The 20,714-nt window shown below is 48.8% G+C and overlaps 3 protein-coding genes across 12 annotated transcripts in view; 2 read left to right on the top strand and 1 right to left on the bottom strand.

Annotated features, from left to right (window-relative positions):
• The first annotated feature begins 946 nt into the window (after positions 1-946).
• Positions 947-10,842, top strand: Phyhd1 (phytanoyl-CoA dioxygenase domain containing 1). Of its 5 annotated transcripts, XM_015497470.2 has the most exons (12): positions 1,049-1,064; positions 1,177-1,279; positions 3,788-3,946; positions 5,549-5,624; positions 5,779-5,826; positions 7,399-7,454; positions 7,537-7,599; positions 8,196-8,217; positions 9,247-9,375; positions 9,461-9,577; positions 10,240-10,366; positions 10,458-10,842. In XM_015497470.2, the coding sequence occupies exons 3-12, from the start codon at positions 3,848-3,850 to the stop codon at positions 10,501-10,503; spliced, it is 783 nt and encodes a 260-aa protein (XP_015352956.1). In that variant the 5' UTR covers positions 1,049-1,064; positions 1,177-1,279; positions 3,788-3,847; the 3' UTR covers positions 10,504-10,842. The 5 variants fall into 5 exon arrangements, 4 of the variants coding, with proteins under 4 accessions (XP_015352955.1, XP_048668883.1, XP_015352957.1 ...); XR_001504748.2 differs by lacking the exons at positions 1,177-1,279; positions 10,458-10,842 and adding an exon at positions 9,925-10,134 and having other exon boundaries at positions 947-1,064; positions 10,240-10,298; XM_015497469.2 differs by lacking the exon at positions 1,177-1,279 and having other exon boundaries at positions 947-1,064.
• A 4,257-nt stretch (positions 10,843-15,099) lies between these two features.
• Positions 15,100-17,135, bottom strand: Dolk (dolichol kinase). The gene has a single exon (XM_015497465.2). It carries the CDS (start codon positions 16,839-16,841, stop codon positions 15,225-15,227), a length of 1,617 nt encoding a protein of 538 aa, XP_015352951.1. The 5' UTR covers positions 16,842-17,135; the 3' UTR covers positions 15,100-15,224.
• A 44-nt stretch (positions 17,136-17,179) lies between these two features.
• Nup188 (nucleoporin 188) overlaps positions 17,180-20,714 on the top strand; it is a 55,308-nt gene continuing 51,773 nt past the window's right edge. For 4 of the 6 annotated variants that reach the window (XM_015497462.2, XM_048812921.1, XM_048812920.1 and 1 more), the window contains exons 1-2: positions 17,196-17,269; positions 17,600-17,692. In XM_015497462.2, the coding sequence (XP_015352948.1) occupies positions 17,238-17,269; positions 17,600-17,692 (125 nt within the window). In that variant the 5' untranslated portion in view covers positions 17,196-17,237. Of the gene's footprint in view, positions 17,270-17,599; positions 17,693-20,714 lie in introns of all 6 variants that reach the window. The other 2 variants (XM_015497464.2, XM_048812922.1) reach the window with 1 other exon arrangement.

The raw sequence follows: 20,714 nt of genomic DNA, 5'->3' as shown, positions 1-20,714 counted from the left end.
TCTCCTCCCCCACCTAGACCCCCTGAGCTTCTCCCACCAGCCCCAGAAGCCCAGCGGGCTCACCTCCCCTGACCTTCCAGAAGGCTGCCCCGCTTGGACAAAGCAGCCATTCCCAGCACAGTGGCCCAGAAAACAAGTCTTGACCTGAGGCCAAGGCTCTTGAGGGCTGAACAGTATCCCTGCGCTCACTCCCTCCTGAAACACTCTGTCCCTTCGTCATTCAAAGCATCATTTCTGGGAAGGCCAGGGGCTTGTTTTCCAGAGTGGCCTTGTCAGCTACCAGGCTGGCGGGCAAGTTCTGACCTCCCTGCCAAGCCTAACTTGAGATGGTAAACATCTTGGGTCTGAGGATGGGAAACAGGAGCCCTGATCTCCCTCATTCTGAAGACCCAGGCCCCACTCTCCAGCCCCCTTCCTCTTAGGTTGTCCTTCTCTCTGCCTTCCTCTGAGCTTCACATCCCTCAACTCTCTTCCATAGTCTTCCCAAGACTGGGAGCAGTTCACACCAGAGCTGGGAGGGGCCCAGACTGTCCCCCCAGGACCTCTTCCACCTTGAATGCAAAGCCACCCCAGACACACCTTGCAACAGAGATGTTAATGCCAAGGGTCTCACTTTCTTCACTTCAGATTCAGAGAGGGACAGGCCTTTGTCAGAGTCACAGCTAGTGGTGGACCTAGACAGTGTTGTCCTCCCAGCCCACTCTCTGCCTGACACTCCCAGAACACTCCCAGGGAGCCCTGAAATACCCTGAAGGAGATAGGAAAGGGCTAATCCTGGATTAGTTGTGAAGAGGGAAGAAGGGAGCAGGGAGAAAGGGCTGGGGCCCAGGGTGGAGGGTGCAGGCTGCCTATGTTTGCAGGGAGGGCTGAGTGGTAGGATTGCTACTCTCTGGGTAGGGAAGGGTTAAGTCCTCCTGGGCCTTCTGCTGTGGCCACCCTCCCTTCCTGAACTTTCTCCTCCCCAGCCCTGGAGCCACACCCAGAGCCTCTGGTTCCCTGAGCCATTTTCTTGGCCTGCCTGAGCCCCTTTCATGGCCTGCCTGAGCCCCTTGCAGCTCCAGAAGGTAGGTAGGGGTCTACTGGGCTGGGTACTGGGAGGGTCCTACAAAAGTGTGTGGGGGTGGTCCAGATCTCCAGTAGCCCCTTGGGAACTCAACACTCCCTGTCATTTCACAGAAAGGGGCACTGAAGTCCACAGTGGGGTTTCAGTTCCCAACCACAAGACCTAACTTCTGTACACACAGCCCTGGGGTATCCAGATTACAGGACCTGGGATAAGGTGGGGCTGTGTGCACTGTGCGTGGGCATGTTTTTTTTTGGCGGGGGGCGGGGGCTCAAAACCGATAAAGCATTCTGATCAGCCAGTTCAGCTGGCCTGGCTGCCTGTGGTTTGGAGGCAAGGCCCAGAGGCATGGGGACTGGCCAGCAAGTAGCCAGGCAGGAGGTTGTGCTCCCAGTTCTCAGTCCAAATTCAAAAGGCTAACTTGCGGGAATTAGAGCACACAGACTTTTAAGATAATCATCCAGGAATTGCAGATGGAGGCTGTTCGTATTGGTATCCAGACCTAGAGGCCTTGTTTCAAACTCTGTCCTGGGGCAGAGCTGTACTCAATGGAAAGAGCTAGCTGAGCATATGTGAGGCCCTGGCTTCCATCCCCAGCACTGCAAGAAAAAAAAGTCCATTCCAGCCTGGGATGGAGCTCTAGCCTGTTTTCTAAAGAGGCCCACACGGGGCTGGAGATACAGCTCAGTTGGTGGAGTGTGCTTTCCTTGTATGCACAAGGCCCTGGGTTCAATCCCCAGCACCACAAAAAGAAAAAGAAAAAGAAAAAAAAGCCCTTAGCCCCATTTAGTACTTTCAGGGTCAGAGAGAAAACCATTGGTCCAAGTTGTCATGGCCACCAACTTTTCCCTTTTCTTAGAGTATATCAGGAACATATTCCCAAGACACTAACTATTTTTCTATGTGATTTTTATGGTTCTGGGGATTGAAGGGAGGATCTCATGCGGGCCAGTCAAGCATCCAGGTGACCACAGGGCTTCTTTATCAGCTGTTTTGTGTTCCAGACAGGGAAACCATACTTTTTTAAACTAATCCCTTGATACTAAGGTAATCATTAACTATTCCAATGTAAGTTTTCATCAGACAAGACTTAGTGAATACCTACACACATATGTCTTTGCTCCTCTATTCCCTAATATTTTTTGCCAGGGGTAGGTACTGAGAATTGAACCCAGGAGCACTCTACCACTGAGCCACATCTCTGGCCCTTTGTATTTTTTGAGACAAGATCTTTCCACATTACTTAGGGCCTTGCTAAGGCTGGCTTTAAATTGAAATTCTCCTGCCTTAACCTCCCAAATCACAGGGGTTATAGACATGTACCACTGCACCAGGCTCCATTGCCTGATCTCATGAGGAGTGGTTACTGGATCAAGCATGTGCACAGTTTGCCATGGATGTCCCATTTCCCAGGGAGGCAATTTCCAGCCTAACACCAATTTCTAAAGTACAGACTTTCCCAGAGACAGAAGAGCTTGTAGTGGGTGTCATGAATATTGCAGTACCTGGTATATGACAACCCACACTGGATATCCATCAGGGCTGGTGTGGGGGTGGGGGGCTGTCAGTAATTGGAAATTGACACTGTGGTGGGTTCCAAAGAAGACTTAGATGCCTGTTACAAAACCTCCTAAGAAGAACCTAAGGCGAGTCAGAGTAGGCTATTTGCCTTAACTTCCACCCGCACTCAGGAGAAAGCCCGCTCCCAGTCTGGCCCGCCCCTGCCACCATCCTGTTCCCTTCCATTCTGCCCTCACTCTGTGCTGCATCCCTTCCTGATTCTGCCTGTCCTCATGTGCTCAGAGTCTTCGCACATCCTGCTTCCTCTATCTGGAGTGTTCTTTGTCATCTCTTCCCCTCCCAATATCCTTTAGGCCCCTTTAAATGCCATTCCCTCAGAGCTGCTGCCAAAGACTCCCATCTCATTTCTTTTCTTTTTTTGAGGTGCTGGGGATTGGACCCAGGGCCTTGTGCATGCAAGCCAAACACTTTACCAACTGAGCTACATCCCCAGCCCCCCATCTCATTTCCATTACATACTTCTGCTCTTAGCTCTCAAAGCCTGCCCCCTCTTTCCCTGCACTCAGCATTTATGATCGTGTGCTTCCCCACGTGATGGTTGGTGTAATGTTGTTCTCCATTTTTTTTTTTTTTTTTTTTAGCACCAGGGATTGAACCCAGGGGTGCTTAACCACTGAGCCACATCCCAACCATTTTAATTTTTATTTACAGATAGGGTCTCACTAAGTTGCTTAGATTCTCACTAAATTGCTGAGGCTGACCTTGGACTTGAGATCCTCTTGCATCAGCCTCTCAATTCTCTGCGATTACAGGAATGCACCACCATGCCTGGCCTCCTTTACTAGACTATAAACTCTGTGAGGGCAGGTACCTCAGCTGGCTTGCTCATAACAGCTCCTAAAGCTGTGTCTCCTACACAGTAGATGTTGAATCGACATTGGCAGGATACACGGATGCAGCTGTATGTGGCTCAGCCCACTGGAGGGCAAGTACAGGACAACCTCCCCTTCCCCTTCTGTTCCTAACATCCAAGTAGCCAATTGTTCTTCACAGGGCACCAGACACCATGGCAGGGGCAGGGGACAGAGCCATGAATAGGACATTGGTCTCAACTTCGGACATTTGGGGTTTGGTGGGGAGATTAAATACGGTTCATAAGGGGAAGCGTGCAGAGGGAAGCCTGAGCCTCATTCCTGCCTGCAGTTCCAGGAGGATGGATTCCTGGTGCTGGAAGGATTCTTGTCTGTGGACGAGTGTGAGGCTATGAAACAAAGGATTGGTGAGATCGTGGCCGAGATGGATGTCCCTCCCCACTGCCGCATAGAATTTTCCACCCAACACGAGGAACAGCTTCGAGCCCAGGTGGGTGCATGGGGTAGGTGGGGATGGAATCTGGTCTTTGATGGGGGATCAGTCCCCAGCCAAAGGAGCATCCTGGAAGGGAGGACCTAAGGCCATGGCTCCTCCTTTTAAAATATTTTTATATAATATATATTTTTTGTTGTTGATGGACCTTTATTTTATTCATTTATTTTTATGTGGTGCTGAGAATCAAACCTAGGGCCTCACACTTGCTACGCAAGTGCTCCACCACTGAGCCACAACCCCAGCCTCCATGGCTCCTTCTGATAACAGATCAGGTGCAGGCTCCCACAGGCCAGGCTCCACTCCTTACACGTGTCACTATGAATTTACAAGGTGGATATGGTTATTGTTTCCACTGGAAGGGAGGGAAAGTGAGGCTTCCATCATTTGTCCAAACCATAGTTAATAACTGGTAGAGCCAGGATTTGAAGTCAGCTGTCTGATACCAACTGGTGCTGTGCACTGCTCTATTGTACTTCCTCAGATTCTCCTGCCACAAAGGGCCTCCTTGTGGCCAGCATCCCAGAGAGAGCCCTGAGATTTTAAAGGGCTGCCTGTGTGTCTTATCCCTGCACCCAAACTCAGAACATGCCGTTTCCCAAGACTCAGCACAGTCTGAGACGGACAAGTGGTTCTCCCATCCAGTTATCTGAACCCTACACAGTTTGAGAGTCGGAGCCTTCCTGCAGGGCAGCTGAGCTCTGGTCCAGGCCACTCACACTCATACCAAGGAGCTCCTGCCATCTAGTGGCAACAGAGAAAACTACAGCAGCTAGAAGCCTTGCATCCCAGGAAAGCAAAGCCGCCAGAGACCCGCCACTCAAGGGTCCTGAGGAGAAAGAGGGCTGAAACTGGTACCCCAAATCTGCCTTGTGAGAATGCTCCAGAGGCCAGTAGATTATTGGGGCAGGAGGAATGCAAGAAGAAAGGGCCCAGATGGTCCTTAACTTACAATGGTTCGACTTAGGATTTTAGATGTACATTCATTCAGTAGGAACAATACTTTGAGTTTTTAATTTTGATCTTCTCTAGGACTGACACCACGCAGTATCATACTCTCTCATGATGCTGGGTGGTTGCAGGGAGTCACAGCTCCCAGTCTGCCACCTGATCATGGGAGGCAAAGATACTGTGTTCACCATCTGTCTCCCATGCCAGACAACCATTCTGTTTTTCACTTTCAGCACAGTACTTGATAAATTAACAAGATGTTGAACACTTACGCTTGTAAAATACGTTTTGGACTGGATGGGTCTGCCCCACTGTGAACTAATGTATGTGTCTCATGAAGGGACTCGAGAAAGCTAGGATGTTCTGTGGGCTAGGTGTATTAAGTGCACTTCTAATGTTTTCAATTTATAGTGAGTGTATCTGGATGTAGCATCATTGTGAGTTAAGTGGAATCTAATAAGAGGTTTCTGAAAAATCCGATGCTTGTAGCTGCGAATTCTGCTTACAGGCACATGGGGCTCCTAGGCGCTGTCTGTGCCTCAGTGGACATGTCCAAGATGTCACTGGGGATCTGTGGCCCATGGGCATGGGAGCCCCTGCTCTGACCCTGGGATGCTCTCTCTTTCTCTCCCATGTCCCTCTCCACAGGGCAGCACAGACTATTTCTTGAGCAGTGGTGACAAGATTCGATTCTTCTTTGAGAAAGGTGTTTTGGACAATAAAGGTTTGGAGCTGGGTGCCCAGAGATGTGGGAGCCCCTGGGAGGTTGCTGGATGCAGGTGTCTGCCCTGCAGGGCTGGGAGGGCAGGGTGCTAGGCCGCTGCCTGAGGGAGGCCGCACTGCAGTTCTCTTGCTTTCACCTGTTCTCTGTGCCACAGGAAGTTTCTTGGTGCCTCCAGAGAAATCAGTCAACAAAATTGGTCATGGTGAGCGGAATCCTGGGAGTGCAGGACAGAGATGGGACATGGCCTGAAGAGCTGAGAAGCCGCGGTCAAATCCGTACTGAGTTAAGGGTTGGGCAAGTCGCCTTCTGGCTGCAGGCTCCCCTTCGGTCGTGGTCTTTGACGTTGTGTAATGCTGACCACATGGCACTTCTACCACCACACTGGGAAGAGGGGTCCACTTGAGACCCCAACAGAGGGCATGTGCAGGCTTCTCCACAACCTACTGTCCCAGGCATGGGCGATTCCTGGGACCTGTTGATTCCTGGAGCCTTCTTGAGGGGCAGCTGATATATTGAAATTACTCCTACTCTGAGACCCCAGAACCAAGGGTAGAAATTTTCACTTTTTTCCCCCAGGATCACGTTGTGATTATTTTTGTGGACTCCTTGCTTTTAAACCTGAAGTTATAGCATGGTGGCTTTGTAAACAAGTTGTGATAAAATTCATGTGACATAAAATTTGTCACCATAACTATTTACAATATATTTTTAGTTGTAGGTAGACATGATACCTTTATTTTATTTTTTTATTTTTTAGTGGTACTGAGGATTGAACCTATGCCTCACACATGCTAGGAGAGTGCTCTACCACTAAGCCACAAACCCAGCCTCCAATCACCATAACTATTTTAAAGTATTTCATTCAGTGGCATTAAGTGCATTCAAAACTTACTTTTTTGTAATAACAGTAATAACAGCAGTTGGGCACAATGGCACATACCTGTAATCCTAGCGGCTTGAGAAGCTAAGAGAGGAGAATCACGAGTTCAAAGCCAGCCTCAGCAAAAGTGAGGTGCTAAGCAACTCAGTGAGGCCATGTCTCTAAATAAAATACAAAATAGGGCTGGGGGTGTGGTCCAGTGGGCGAGTGCCTGAGTTCAATCCCTGGTACCCCCCCACCCAAATAGCAAATAATCCCTGGCACACACCTGTAATCCCTGTGACTTGGGAGGCTGAGGCAGGAGGATTGCAAGTTGAGGCCAATATGAGCAATTCAGTGAGACCTTATTTCAGAAATAAAAAGGGCTGGGCATGTAGCTCAGTGGTAGAGCACCCCCAAGTTCAATCCTTAGTACTGCAGATAAAACAACAAAAACCACAAAGACCGCTGACGACTGTGCCTGCTGCCCATGTTCATTAGCTCCCCTAGAAGCCCTGGGAGGTGGGCAGCTCTTCTCCTCCTCACTTTACAGTGGAGGAGACCAAGACTTACAGAGGGAAATAGTAGTCACCTGAGATCACATAGAGGAAGTGGAAGTATTGAAGCTGCTGCCAACTAAGAGTCCCCTTGGAATCCTTCGTCCTCCCTGAGGAGTGGGAGTTAGGGCTGGAGTGAGGTTCCCAGATAGCCAGATGGTCCAAGATAAGGTCATGGTGGGATGGGGCTGGGTGGGATGAAGGTGTCTTTGGGGCCCATTACTTGGTTATAAAAAGCATAAAGTTTAAAGCACCTAAAATAGTTGAAAGTGTCAAAGTGAAGCCTGAGTCCAGTTCTCAGGGTGGGAGGGACACATGGGGGCTGAGACTGGCCCATCAGCAGGCCTCTGTCCCACAGCTCTGCACGCCCATGACCCTGTCTTCAGGAGTGTCACACATTCCCCCAAGGTGCAGGTGAGCAGAGGTGGGGACGGGCAAGTGGGGACAGATAGGGGAGTATGTGGGCAGGCTGCAGTGTGACTCTGCCCCCTTCCAGGCCTTGGCCAGAAGTCTGGGCCTCCAGATGCCTGTGGTGGTGCAGAGCATGTACATCTTTAAGGTGAGCGATGTGTCCTTCCCAGGCCTCAGTTTACTTGACCCTTTGTAAAACTGGCAGGCTGCTCATAGGAAGCCCCTCCCCATAGTGGGCCAAAGCTGCTGGGTTATCAGTGTTGAGTTGGCCAGAGCACATGTGAAGTGCGTACCTGGTACTGAGTTTGTGCTCTATTAGAATTAGGTGGTATGAAGAAAAGGGATCCCCAAGAGTCCCTCCTGCCCTCTTTGACTACTGAGATGCTCTGCTCTCAGCTCCCAAGTACAGTGCCACCTCCTCTAAAAAGCCTTCTAGCTCCCTGAGGAAAAGAGGGACCCAGCTCTGACTTGGGGGCTAACCTCTGAGCCAACCCCTGGCCAAATGCTGCCCTTTCCTGGTTCTGCTTCATGACCTCGTTGTTAGGCTAGTGCTTACTGCCTCCCAGGCAGACCGTGCACCCCCTGCTGGGCAGGTGGCTTTCCTTCTGCTTCCCTCCTGGGCCTGGCTCACAGTAGGGGCTCACTAGCTGGTACCCAGGGTGGGAGCACCCTATAAGACTCAGATCAAGCCCTGCTCCTCCCTGTTCTCATCCGTTCTCACCAGACTCTTCCCCTATCTTGCAGCAACCTCACTTTGGTGGTGAAGGTAAGCTGTGAGCAGCTGTGGGGCCCAGCAGCGACCATGGGCAGGAAGTCTGGAATATCATGGTGGTCAGGTCTTTGCAGGAAGGGAAAGTACTTACTGCATTACCTGTGGGCACGAAGCTCAGGCCAGGGGAGGAGGAGCCACCTTCCTTTCCTTCCCAGAACAGGGGATTGGTGGGGAACCCTGGAGCCCCTGGCACACAGATTTCTAAATCTGACAGCAACCCTTAGCAGGTTAAAAATATAGATTACTAACACAGATGGTTTTCAGACAGTGTGAAATAAAGGAAATCAAATACACACACACACACACACACACACACAGGCACACACTCACTCACTACTGTCAGGCATGGTGGCACTTGCTTGTAATCCCAGTGACTCTGGAGGCTGAGGTGGAAGGATTGCTTGAGCCCAGAAACTCAGGGCTGCCCTGGGCAACACAGCAAAACTGTCTCTTTAAACAACAACAACAACAGGATGCTTGGTCATAGGTATCCCCTCTCCAACCCCAACTTTCCAAACTTACACCACTGGGTGGGCTATCTGGTGGCTGGAGTCTGCTCATCTCTGGTAAAGAATGGTGGCTTTAGGGCCAGGGTGTAGCTCAGTGGTCTTTACCACTTGCCTAGCCGAGGCAAGACCCTGAATTCCATCCCCAGCACAGAAAAAAAAAAAAAAAAGAAAGAAAGAAAGACAGACAAGGGTGGATTTAGTCACCTGGCTGGAATTCAATGGTAGCAGCTACTTTTTAGCAATTAGTGTGTGCAGCCCTGTCCTAAGCACTTTTCATACACTGTCCTATGGAACCCTCCAGCAGCCCTTTCAGGGAGGTTATTGTTGGGGCCACTTTACAGTTGAAGAAATGAAAGCTTTAAGAGGTAAAATCTCTGCTCAGAGTCCCTGGGTCAAGAAGCGAACGATTCTCAGAACAGGAAGTCTGGGAGGATGGTGGAGTGGGAAGTGGGTCAAGATGAGATGGGACAGAGGGAAGGGTCAGGTTCCTCAGCTCCAGGCGGGTCTGCCGCAGCCTCCCCTCACCAGGATGCCTCGTTCCTGTACACGGAGCCTCTGGGCCGGGTGCTGGGCATGTGGATGGCGCTGGAGGATGCCACGCTGGAGAATGGCTGCCTTTGGTTCATCCCTGGCTCCCACACCAGTGAGAACTCCTGGCTCCCCACCCCAACCCCCAGGGAGAGGGATCAAGTGAACAGAGGGTCTAGAGGCTCCATCTTGGCCTGCAGGCGGAGTGTCAAGAAGGATGATCCGGGCCCCTGCTGGCTCATGGCCTGCTACCAGCTTCCTCGGGGCAGAGCCAGACTGGGATAACAGCCTCTTTGTGCCCACACCAGTGCAGAAAGGTAGGCGGGACGCCCAAGGGTCTGTGCGTGCTCCACCACCCAGCATCTGGGAGGCTCTTTTGGTGTCACCTGAGGACTGGGAAGTCACAGAATGGGAGCAGGTAGGGCTGACAGGTTACTTGGAAGTCAGGAAGCAGCACGATCACAGCAAGTTCAAGCAGGCCAGGCTAGAGTCCAGACTCCGCTTCTCAGTCTGTTTCTTTGGGTAAATGATGGATTCACTCTGAGCCTCAGTTTCCCCAAATGTAAAGTGGGATGCATCTAGAATGTTTATAAAGAATTTAGGTGACACACAGCAAGGGCTTCACAGATGTTGGTTAATCGTGACCCCTCTTCCTTATGGAAAGGGACACTGAGGTACACCCCAGCATCATCAGGAGGTCCCTGTTGACTGGCACAGTGCAGAGGGCTTCTGCCCACATCTGGGGTGGAGAGGCCCTTTGTAAGGCTTGCCAAGTCACAGTCCACAGCAGAGGACACTTGATCGCAGGGAGCCCCTGTCTAAACAACATGGCTTGGACCCTGGAGCAAGCAGACTTGGAAAGGCATGGGGATAGGTGAGGTCACTAAACCACTCCAGGGAGGACCACCGCACCCCTTCCTGACCTGGGAAGGGTGGCACTGGGCCTACGGTGCCCCCGACCTGCTCATGTCTCTACTAGGGGCCCTGGTCTTGATCCATGGAGAGGTGGTGCACAAGAGTGAGCAGAACCTTTCAGACCACTCACGCCAGGCCTACACTTTCCACCTCATGGAAGCCACTGGCACCGTCTGGAGCCCTGAGAACTGGTACATGGCAGGGTGTGTGTGTGTGTGTGTTCAAGTCCCCTGAGGGGGCCCTGGGGACGGGGAAGAGTGGTCCTGCCTTCATTCTCAACAGGCTCCAGCCGACAGCTGAGCTGCCGTTTCCTGCCTTGTACACCTAAAGCCCTTGAAGGGTTGGGACCATCACCTCCCAGTGCAGCTGTGGACTACAAACCCCAGCACGCTGCCTCCCGTGCCGGCTGCAGTGGGGAAGCTGTGAACCTGCAGAGCTCTCCTCCTTCAGGGTCTGTGCTTTCAGCCCTGCAGAAGCTGGGGGAGGCTGAAGTGGCAGGGCCTTCCCCAAGATCTTGTTCTCTCTGCACCTTACTCCCCCACACAAACTTCCCCTTGAGGTGGCCTCTCAGCCTCGAAAGAGGTCTGGTCCATTTTCAAGTCCTCTCTCAGGAGCAACTCTAATAATTACGCTGTAAGACACTCAATAAAAATGACTTCTGAATGCAGCTTCTCCATTTGTCCTTCTTCGCAAGCATTCTTGCTTTCCAGATGAGACTCCTGCCGAAAACCATTCCGGTCCCCAATCCCTGCTGCGCAGTGTGTGTGACTTCACTCACAACACTTAATGGGCGTTGGCTGCATGCCGCCCTGCACACTTTGCGCTTTGTTTTACACGACTCCTCACACAGAGAGGAAGGTGTTGTGATGATCTGTGTTTGTAAGTGAAGCAGCTGAGCCAAGGAAAAGGCAAGTGACCTACCTGCTAAGTCACACAGTTGCTCAGTTGTTCAGCTGTGTCACCCTGGTCCAGAATTGGGCTCCTGTTTTTTTTTTGCATTTTAAAGCATCATGCTTTCTTTCTTATTGTGGACTGTTCATTTTTTAAATTTTTTTTTCCAATTTATTATATATGACAGCAGAATGCATTACAATTCACATTACACACACAGAGTACAATTTTTCATATCTCTGGTTGTATACAAAGTATATTCACACCATTCGTGTCTTCATACATGTACTTAAGGTAATGATGTCCATCTCATTCCACCATCTTTTTGACACTCCTTGCCCCCTCCCTTCCCCTCCCTCCCCTTTGCCCTATCTAGAGTTTGTCTAATCCTCCCATGTTCCCCTCCCTATCCCACTATGAATCAGCCTCCTTATATCATAGAAAACATTCAGCATTTGGTTTTTTGGGACTGGCTAACTTCACTTAGCATTATATTCTCCAACTCCATCCATTTACCTGCAAATGCCATGATTTTATTCTCTTTTATTGCTGAGTAATATTCCATTGTGTATGTATACCACAGTTTCTTTATCCATTCATCTACTGAAGGGCATCTAGGTTGGTTCCACAGTTTAGCTATTGTGAGTTGTGCTGCAATAAACATTGATGTGGCTGTGTCCATATAGTATTATGTTTTTAAGTCCTTTATGTATAGACCAAGGAGTGGGACAACTGGGTCAAAAGGTGGTTCCATTCCAAGTTTTCCAAGGAAACTCCACACTGCTTTCCAGATTAGCTGCACCAACTTGCAGTCCCACCAGTAATGTATGAGTGTGCCTTTTCCCCCACATCTTTGCCAACACTTATCGTTGTTTGTATTCTTAATATCTGCCATTTTGACTGGAGTGAGGTGAAACCTTAGAGCAGTTTTGATTTGCATTTCTCTAATTGCTAGAAATGTTGAACATTTTTTCATATATTTGTTTTGATTGTATATCACCTTCTGAGAAGTGTCTGTTCAGGTCCTTGGCCCATTTATTGAGTAGGATATCTTTTTTTTGAGTTTAACTTTTTGAGTTGTTTATATACACTAAAGATTAGTGCTCTATCTGATGTACAAGTGGTAAAAATTTGCTCCCAAGCTGTGGACTCTCTATTCACTTCACTGATTGTTCCTTTTGCTAAGAAGCTTTTTAGTTTGAATCCATCCCATTTATTAATTCTTGATTTTAATTCCTGAACTATAGGAGTCTTGTTAAGGAAGTAGAGGCCTAATCTGATATGATGGAGATTTGGGCCTACTTTTTCTTCTATTAGGGTCTCTAGTTTAATTACTAGGTCCTTGATCCACTTTTGAGTTGAGTTTTGTGCGTGGTGAGAGATAGGGGTTTAATCTCATTTTGTTGCATATGGATTTCCAGTTCTCTCAGCACCATTAGTTTAAGAGCTATCTTTTCTCCAATGTATGTTTTTGGCACCTTTGTCTAATATAAGATAACTGTAATTATGTGGGTTAGTCTGTGTGTCCTCTATTCTGTACCATTGGTCTACCAGTCTGTTTTGGTATGCTGTTTTTGTTACTATTGCTCTGTAGTATAGTCTAAGGTCTTGGTATAGTGATGCCACCTGCTTCACTCTTCTTGCTAAGGATTGCTTTAACTATTCTGGGTCTCTTATTTTTCCAGATGAATTTCATGTTTGCTTTTCTATTTCTATGAGGAATGTCATTGGGATTTTGATTGGAATTGCATTAAATCTATACAGTACTTTTGGTAGTATGGTCATTTTGACAATATTAATTCTACCTATCCAAGAACAAGGTAGAGCTTTCCATCATCTAAGGACTTCATTAATTTCGTTAGTGTTCTATAGTTTTTATTGTAGAGGTCTTTCACCTCTTTTGTTAGGTTAATTCCCAAGTTTTCTTTCTTTTTTTTTTTTTTGGAGGCTATTGTAAATGCGGTACTCTTCCTCAAGTTCCCTTCAGAGGATTTGTCACTGATGTACAGAAATTGGGCTCTTGTTCTTTATGCTGTCCAATCCTCTGATGGAGAGGGGAAAAAAGCCCAGGACCAGGAATCCATTATCAGTCTCTGGTCTCAAGCCAGGCCCTTCCTCTCTCAGGGACATTTCCCTACCTGGACAACAAGGAGGCCAGACCAGGCCTCCAGTGGCCCCTCCTGCTTTGGCATGCTTGGAAGACACCCAGAATTTCTGAAACAACTTCTAAATCCAAAAACCTGCTTAGTGGAGGTCTGGTCCAGAGATTGCAAAATGGAAATCACTGGCTGATTCCAGACTGCAGATGTGTTTTGTCTGAGCCTCAGCATTTAAAATCAGACTTTTGAGCTGGGGATGTAGTTCAGTGGTACAGCACTTGCCTAGTATGTGCAGGACCCCAGTTTCATCCACAGCACCAGAAAATATAGCTTTTAAAAATTGGGAAATTCCACATAATAATCCAGGTTTCATTAACTTCATTCAATGAGTGAGTGATTGATAACACTGGGCCCACACTCTAGCAAAGTCACTACAAGCTAGAGCAGCCTCCTTGAGAAAGGCCCACCATAGTTCTCTGTCCTCATTCTGGGCATCACTTGTCTAGCTTTGGCAGCCACATCTATAACCTTGGCTTAGTTCTTCCCCTACTGTAAGGCTCAGAGGAGAGCTCTTTCCCAAGGCCACTTAGGGAACTGGTTAGTGAAGTTGATGCTCTCTCACCCACATTTGCCAACACAGAAGGGAGCCTGGGAGAAGGAATGAGTTTGTTAAGTTTGCTGAGATCCAGGAGAATGTTTTAGTACTCCTCTCTGAGGGAAATGACTTGGCAGTAATTCCTAAGCAGAAGAGTTCCAGCTCTGAAGTTCATGTCTGGCCATGGTGGGCCTAAGTTCTTACTCTTCTTGCCAGGCTGGGTTAACCAGCCTAGGAATCCTGCTGTGCTCTTTCCATTCAGTGAATGCCTGCTGACTTCTTGCTACTGGCTAGGCTATTACCCCTGTGGCATGTGGTCTGGAGTTTGGGACCTGACTGGAGTATGCACCCCCAGTGGACCCATTTTAACTCTCAGAAAACTCCCCAGCCCCTGTGAATCTCTCCTAGATTCATATACCATTAGAGACAAGGCTTGGAAATGTGACCCTTTCACTGGAATGTGAAAGGGTTTCAGGAGAGACCCTAGGACAAGGAGTCAGAAATGTCTGACCAATCCTTCTCTATTAACACTGCCCAGCTACGGAGAGTTTGGAGCGAGGCTGGCTGGAATAGGACTTGAGTCCAGGATCTGATCCTTTCCCTCCAGCCCTTCCAAGTGACCTAGAAGCTAACCCATTTCTCCCTTCAGCTCTTCCTAGCCTAAGTAGGAGAAAACATATGCATTTGACTCTTTCTCTCTTGGGTTCTCCTCCAAGTGAAGTCAGAACAAAGGTCACTCTGGTTTCCAAGTACAACTCATAAAACCTCTTATCTCACCTGGCCTTTTTTTTTTTTTTTTTCCCCCTCACCTGGCTTTTCAATGAACTGAAGACTGGTCTTGGGTAATAAGGATATCTTCCTTTTTTTTTTTTTTTTTTCTTAATTTTCAGTTGTTGATAGACCTTTATTTTATTAATTTATTTATATGTGGTGCTGATAATCAAACCCAGTGCCTCACACATGTTAGGTAAACACTCTACCACTGAGCCCCAGCCCTTGCCCAAAACATCTTCCCTTACTGATTGCTAGTCCTGGGTGGGCCATCAGCTGATACTTCACATACATTATCTCAAATTGGATCCTCTTAACATCCACTTAGGTTCAGACTGGTTAAATGACTCACCCAAGGTCATACAGTTAACAGGTCATGCAGCCAAGAATTCTGATCAGATTAACCCTAGAACCTGAAGCTTTAATCATTATGCTCTAATGCCTCAGTGTCCATTTTGCCCCCCCCACCACAAAAACAGAGGGGGCTCTACAACTCAAGTTCTCTGAATTGTTGTACTGTCAGACATTTTTCTTTTTTAAATATTGGCAAAACTAAAACCAGGAGAGGTTTTTATTTTTTATTTTAAGTCTGATTAACTGAAAAACCAAATCTGCTTTTTACCCTTGGCTCTTCATGCCCAAGTGGCTAACTGCTGTGGGGACCATTCATTCTCCTCATGTCTCTGTGTAACACTAGGCCATCAGCAATATCAGGAGGTAGAGAGGCAAAAGGAGATTGTCTATCTGTGTAGTATATGCTTCTAAGAGGGATACCATGCTGATGGATCCCAAAATCCAAACATAACTATAGTTTAGGTCCACTCCACTGTCAAAAATTAAGATCAGAGCTACTGAAATGATCTGTGCAAATATAGATGTCACGGTCCCCTCAAAAGTCTTCTTGGTTCCAGGCCAATGGATCTCCCCCATGGTGCTGCCAAAGATGGAGGCCACGGTATCACCCACTCCCACAGCCAGGACACCTGCATAGGGGACTAGGGCCCTGGCTCCCCCCAAGCTACCCTTCTGTGTGCAGGGTCTGGGGATCAGCCAAATGGGAAGAGACATGCCCAGAAGCAGGTAGATGTGTGTCAGGATGAGCGGTCCACTGTCTCTTTCATCCAGGAAGAGGGACAGGAGACCCCGCAGAGTGTGACCCAAGGGCTTGATGCGGAAGTAGCGCACATACTCTAAGAAGATGAAGACTGCCAGACATACAGTGGCAGCCACGTACAACAGTGGCCGGTCAAAGATGATACCTGGGATGTAAGTGGCTACCACAATGAAGTGGAAATATTTTCGGGTAATGGTGGGGGCCTGGTGTTTCTTGGACTCAGAAGATGATCGCTTGGCATTCTGGTAGAGCACCACCAGGCAGGCCAAGGTGGCCAGCAGGGACCAATAGGCTAGGAGGTAGATGCGGGTTTCTGTCTGGAAGAGGAACTGAAGAAGCCAAAGCAGTGGGTTCCTATGGATGAGCCAGTGCAGCCAGGGTAGGACTACCCCAAGTCCCAGCACACAAGTCATGAGGTGGAAGAAGATGGAGGAAGCCCAAGTGCCTGAATCCATGAAGACAAAGAGAGTGCTGAAGAAGATGCCCATGAGCACCATCCCTACCACAACCACCAGCAGGAAGAAGTCCACTGGGTCCCCCTGGCTTTCTACAACAGTCAGAGAACGCTTGATGAGCTGGTTGAGGACAAAGCTGATGCCACCCAGTACCAGCAGTGCCTCCCCAGGAGTGAAGCAGCGGGGCATCAGATATAGCAGGATCATGTTGAGATAAACAAAGATCAGCAGCACTTCTAGGACTTCGATCACCTCGCCCACGCTAAGCGAGTGCTTCATGATATAAATGATGACGCCTCCTGCCAAACCCGAGATGGCACAAGTATTGGTGGGCACCGGGCGAGTGATGCCCAGAGCCAACACCGAGGAGAAGAGGGCCACTGCCATGCCAGTGGCTGCCACCACAATGCCGAAGCGCTCGAAGTGCGGGTTCCCAGAAGCCTGGCAGCGCTCCTTCATGACCAGTCCCAGCAGAGGCATGACCATGGAGGCGGGCAGTAGGCCACTGTTTGCAGACATTCGGAACCGGAAGACGGCATTTCCTTGCTGTAGCAGCCGATCCCACTTGTACTGGACGTAGAAGGCCTGCACTGCGAGGGCTACTGCGCACCACGAGTATCGGTCCCAGACGGTCGCGTGGATGCTCACCACTACTGCGAACACCACTGCCGCCTCTGCCAGCACTGTACCGCTCAGGGGAGCCCCGGACTCCGGGGCTGCCGGAAGGCACTTTCGGGTCATGTCTATACGCCTAGGGCTCTGGGGAAGTCGGGGTGAGTAGGGATGCCTTGGCCTCTGGGCCCCTCACCCAGCCACGAAGAGGGCAGCAGCTTCACTCTGCCAACAATCTTTTCCAGCTTTGAGGAGGGAGCTCCACCAGCAGGTCACGGTCTGCGGCTAGAAGCTAGCGCCCGATGACCCTTCACTGCCTCCAACCTATGGTGCAGACGTCGTTGCTCTTCGGCTCTTTTTACGGGCTCCACCGCCCCCACCACGGGTTCCTCACGTCCCTGGGCATCGCCATCTTGGCCCCGCCCCGCCGTCACGTGACTAAAGATCCCGCCTACGCGCCCGGTCCCGGGGCGAGCGGTCACGTGGGAGCGGCGTCTGGGGCGGGCTGGGCACGCGCGCGCGAAGATGGCGGCCGCCGCCGATGGACCGTGTGTGAGGTGCGGAGCGGGCCAAGTCGGCGGGGGCGGCTGTGAGGCTCCGGATGGAAGCTGAACGGGAGCGGGGCGGGAGTTGGGAGCGGGATGAGTTGGTGGCGGCGGGACGAGCCCGGGCCGGGTGGACAGGCGCTGAGACGGGAGGCGGTTACGTCCAAACGGTCGCTGCGCGCGGGGACCGGAGGGCACTTGTGAGAGAACGGGCCAGCTGCTGGCCCCCTTCGCTCGGCGCCGGGCCTCCGTCTGCTCACCCGGGTCCCTTTTGCTTCCTCCCTTCTCCCCACCGGCGCGTCTCGTGGCGCCCCACCCACGCTTCCTCGTCCGGCGGTGAAGCTCCCTCGAGGCGCGACGGAGCGCTTCGCGGTCGCCTGGAGGGTCCGCCACCCGTCCCGGCTGCAGCCTCCCCGCGTCCTGCCCCGGCACCGGGTAGGCCTTGCCCGCGCCCCAGGTTCTCCCCCGAGGGCTCTCTTTCTCCGCGCTTCTGTTCATTTTTTTTCATGCATTGGTTTAGTTAGCCGACAGGCCCCCATCCGCTGAGAGATTCCAGGCACTGTGTTAGGCTTTAGGGGAGAGAAGATGAATTGCTGAAAAGACAGCACTCCCTGGAAGATGCTTACTAGCGCCATCCCATGGCGAAGCGCTTTGTCAGCGTCATCTCATCCAATTCCCACAGCCCGGAGAGGCGCTGTATATTATGCAGATGACTCAGAAGTCCAATTCATAAATAGTCCCGTGATAAAACTGGAGGCTCTCCGACTCCAAAGCTGTAACCAGACCACATCGTCCACGTTACTGCTTGAAGAAGTGTCTTCATTCTCCCCACCACCCTCCTCCCTGTCACTTCTTGTTGCCTGTGCCAGCAGTTTTCCCTACTTTTTTTGTCTCCTTCACCACTGTATCCTAAACACCCAGAAGAACACGTAAACATTTATTACACACATTGCCAGTATTCTCCAACATCACTGTCTTCCCTTCTCACCCAGCTGGAAGTGAGATTTTCTTTGGAGTTCCCCCAGGGCGAGGTATGATCCTTGTGAGGACCAGTTTGGATTTCCCTCCTGCTCTTTCCTGACAGCCGTTATATTGATTGGCCGCCTGGTCTTCTGTGCCTTCCTTTTCTAGGTCTGCTTCACTGTCATTGTGGAGCCTGCACAAAGTTTAGCTACTGTAGGATAAGGCATGTTCTTTTAATGAGAAAACAGGGGAAGAAAAGTTTTGATTTGCCAGCATTGTTGTGCTGAGGAACCTACCAAACATCCTCAAGATAGACTTTGACACTTGGGTTTCTAGGCAATTCTCTGCTCATGATTTGTATTAGAGTGATTTTTCTTTTAGCACTGGGGGGCTTGTTCATAGCAGTTGGGATTATACTGAGCAGCCATTCTGTTTGAAATACCTAGAGGTCTGGACTAAGAAAATTTTCATTCTATTACTGGTGCCTCCTGATTTGCAGTTGACCTCAGACAGGTCACATTATCCTTTTGAGCTCCTGTTTCTCCAAATGTGAATCTTTTTCAGGGGAGTATTTGAGGTGACTATAAAGTATGTTGTTCTTGTAGCAAAGTCATTGTGTGTGTGAAAATGACTTGTCAATAGTCAAAATGGAAGAATACTTTTACTCAAGAGTTTGGGGAATGTCGTTTGAGGTTGTCAGTTTAAATATTGACATTTTTGTGTTTGCTTGTGTTCTTCAGTTAATATCTTTGTAAAAATCTTGAGTGGTGTAGGTATGCTTAAAAGTGTACACAGGACTGCAGTTTGAAAAGCTCTTTCTGCTAATCTTGAATCTCACTTTACACAAGAGGTGTATCCCATCTGTGGAGTTAGATGGGCAGTGGCTGCTTTTATTTATTATCTCCATGTGGAATACAACCGAGTTTCTCAAAAGAACTGTCTCATTAGAGTAGCTCAACTATCTTAGCTTTCTCCAAAAGGACTGAATTGTAGAAACTATTACTCCTGACCTCCCAGTAGCTTTCACTAAAAGTTTACAATCAAATCGATCTCTGTAAGGAAGATAATGTCCAGTATCCTTTATTCCATCTCTTTCAGAAATGGAGTTCCAAGTTTGCTAGAATTTTGGACTGGAAGTCAATATATTTTTTTAAACTTTAACTTTGAGGCAGTTAAATTTTTGTGTTTTAGTTTCTTCCCCAAATACTTAGCTCAGTTTTATTTATTTATTGTGCAAATAAATGAGCAACACTCTAGCACTTATTTAGTTTCTTTAAAAATGTATTTAGAAAATGTTTCCCTGAGACTTTAGATTGAACGTCATAGTTCCAGCTGTATCTGTTATGTTGTTTTAGTGTTTATTTTTATTTTTTTTTTTATGGTACTGGGGATTGAACCCAGAGCTTCACAAGTGCTAGGCAAGCTCTCTATTACTGAGCTACATCCCCAGCTGCCCCACCCCCACCCCATTTAGTTTTCATTTTGAGTCTGGGTCTTGATTAGCTGCTCAGCTGGCCTCAAATTTATAACTCTGCCTCTGGCTCCTGAGTCACAGAGATTACTGGCCTGCCCCTGTATGTCCAACATCTGTTGTATTTTTTGAGAATCACATGACTCAAACCTTCATGTCCCAGTTTGAGGTGAGGTCTTTCCTCCATCCCTCGAACAGTTCCTAGTGATCTCTCTTCTCTGATACTGTTCTATATGATTATGTTCCTTTTGAGTTTCTAATTATTAGTATCATTCCCTTAAGTACTTTTCTTTTTGTGCTTTATGCAAAGAGCATTTAATGTGTTTGTCTTTTGCAGTGTTAAGCTTATGAGTATATGAGCTTATGAAAGTTTTAGATTTCTTTGTATTCTTGTTATTCCAGGAACAGTAAATGTGTAGCAATTGAAGAACCATTAACTCTTACTTCCACAAGGATTCCTTTCTTGATAAACAATTATTTTCTCTTTGATTCCACTGTCTCTTGTCACTTTGTTGGGGCAGTGGCTACTGAAATTTATTCAGAGGTACTCTACTGCTGAGCTATGTCCCCAGCCCTTTTTAAATTTTGAGATAGGGTGTCACTAAGTTGCCAAGACTGGACTGGAACTTGCAATCCTTCTGCTTCAGCCTCCCAAATAGCTAGGGTTACAGGTTTGCACCACCATGTCCAGCTAAACAGAAGGGGGTGGACATTTAACTCTTTATGGGTACTGGGGCTTGAATCCAGGGCCTCACACTTGCTTGGCAAGCACTCTGCCACTGAGTTACATCTCTAGCTCTTATCTTATTTTTTTGAGTAGTGAATATAAAAGGTGTTGTGTTACTCTGGGCACTGATCTCCAATCTTATTTAGCAGCAGAATCTTATTTGGGGTGGCAGGTTGGGGGAGTGCCAGTATATTAAACATAAATGACAGATTAGACCTCTACTAACCAGGGCTTTTACCTGCTCCCCTGAGGCACAATGATGCTCTAGTGTAGTAGTATTTAAGGAATTCATCTGG

Source organism: Marmota marmota, unplaced genomic scaffold, assembly GCF_001458135.2.
Source record: "Marmota marmota marmota unplaced genomic scaffold, marMar, whole genome shotgun sequence".
Lineage (NCBI taxonomy): Eukaryota > Metazoa > Chordata > Mammalia > Rodentia > Sciuridae > Marmota > Marmota marmota.
Note: the sequence above shows the minus strand (reverse complement) of the source record. Positions and strands in the feature narration are given on the sequence as shown.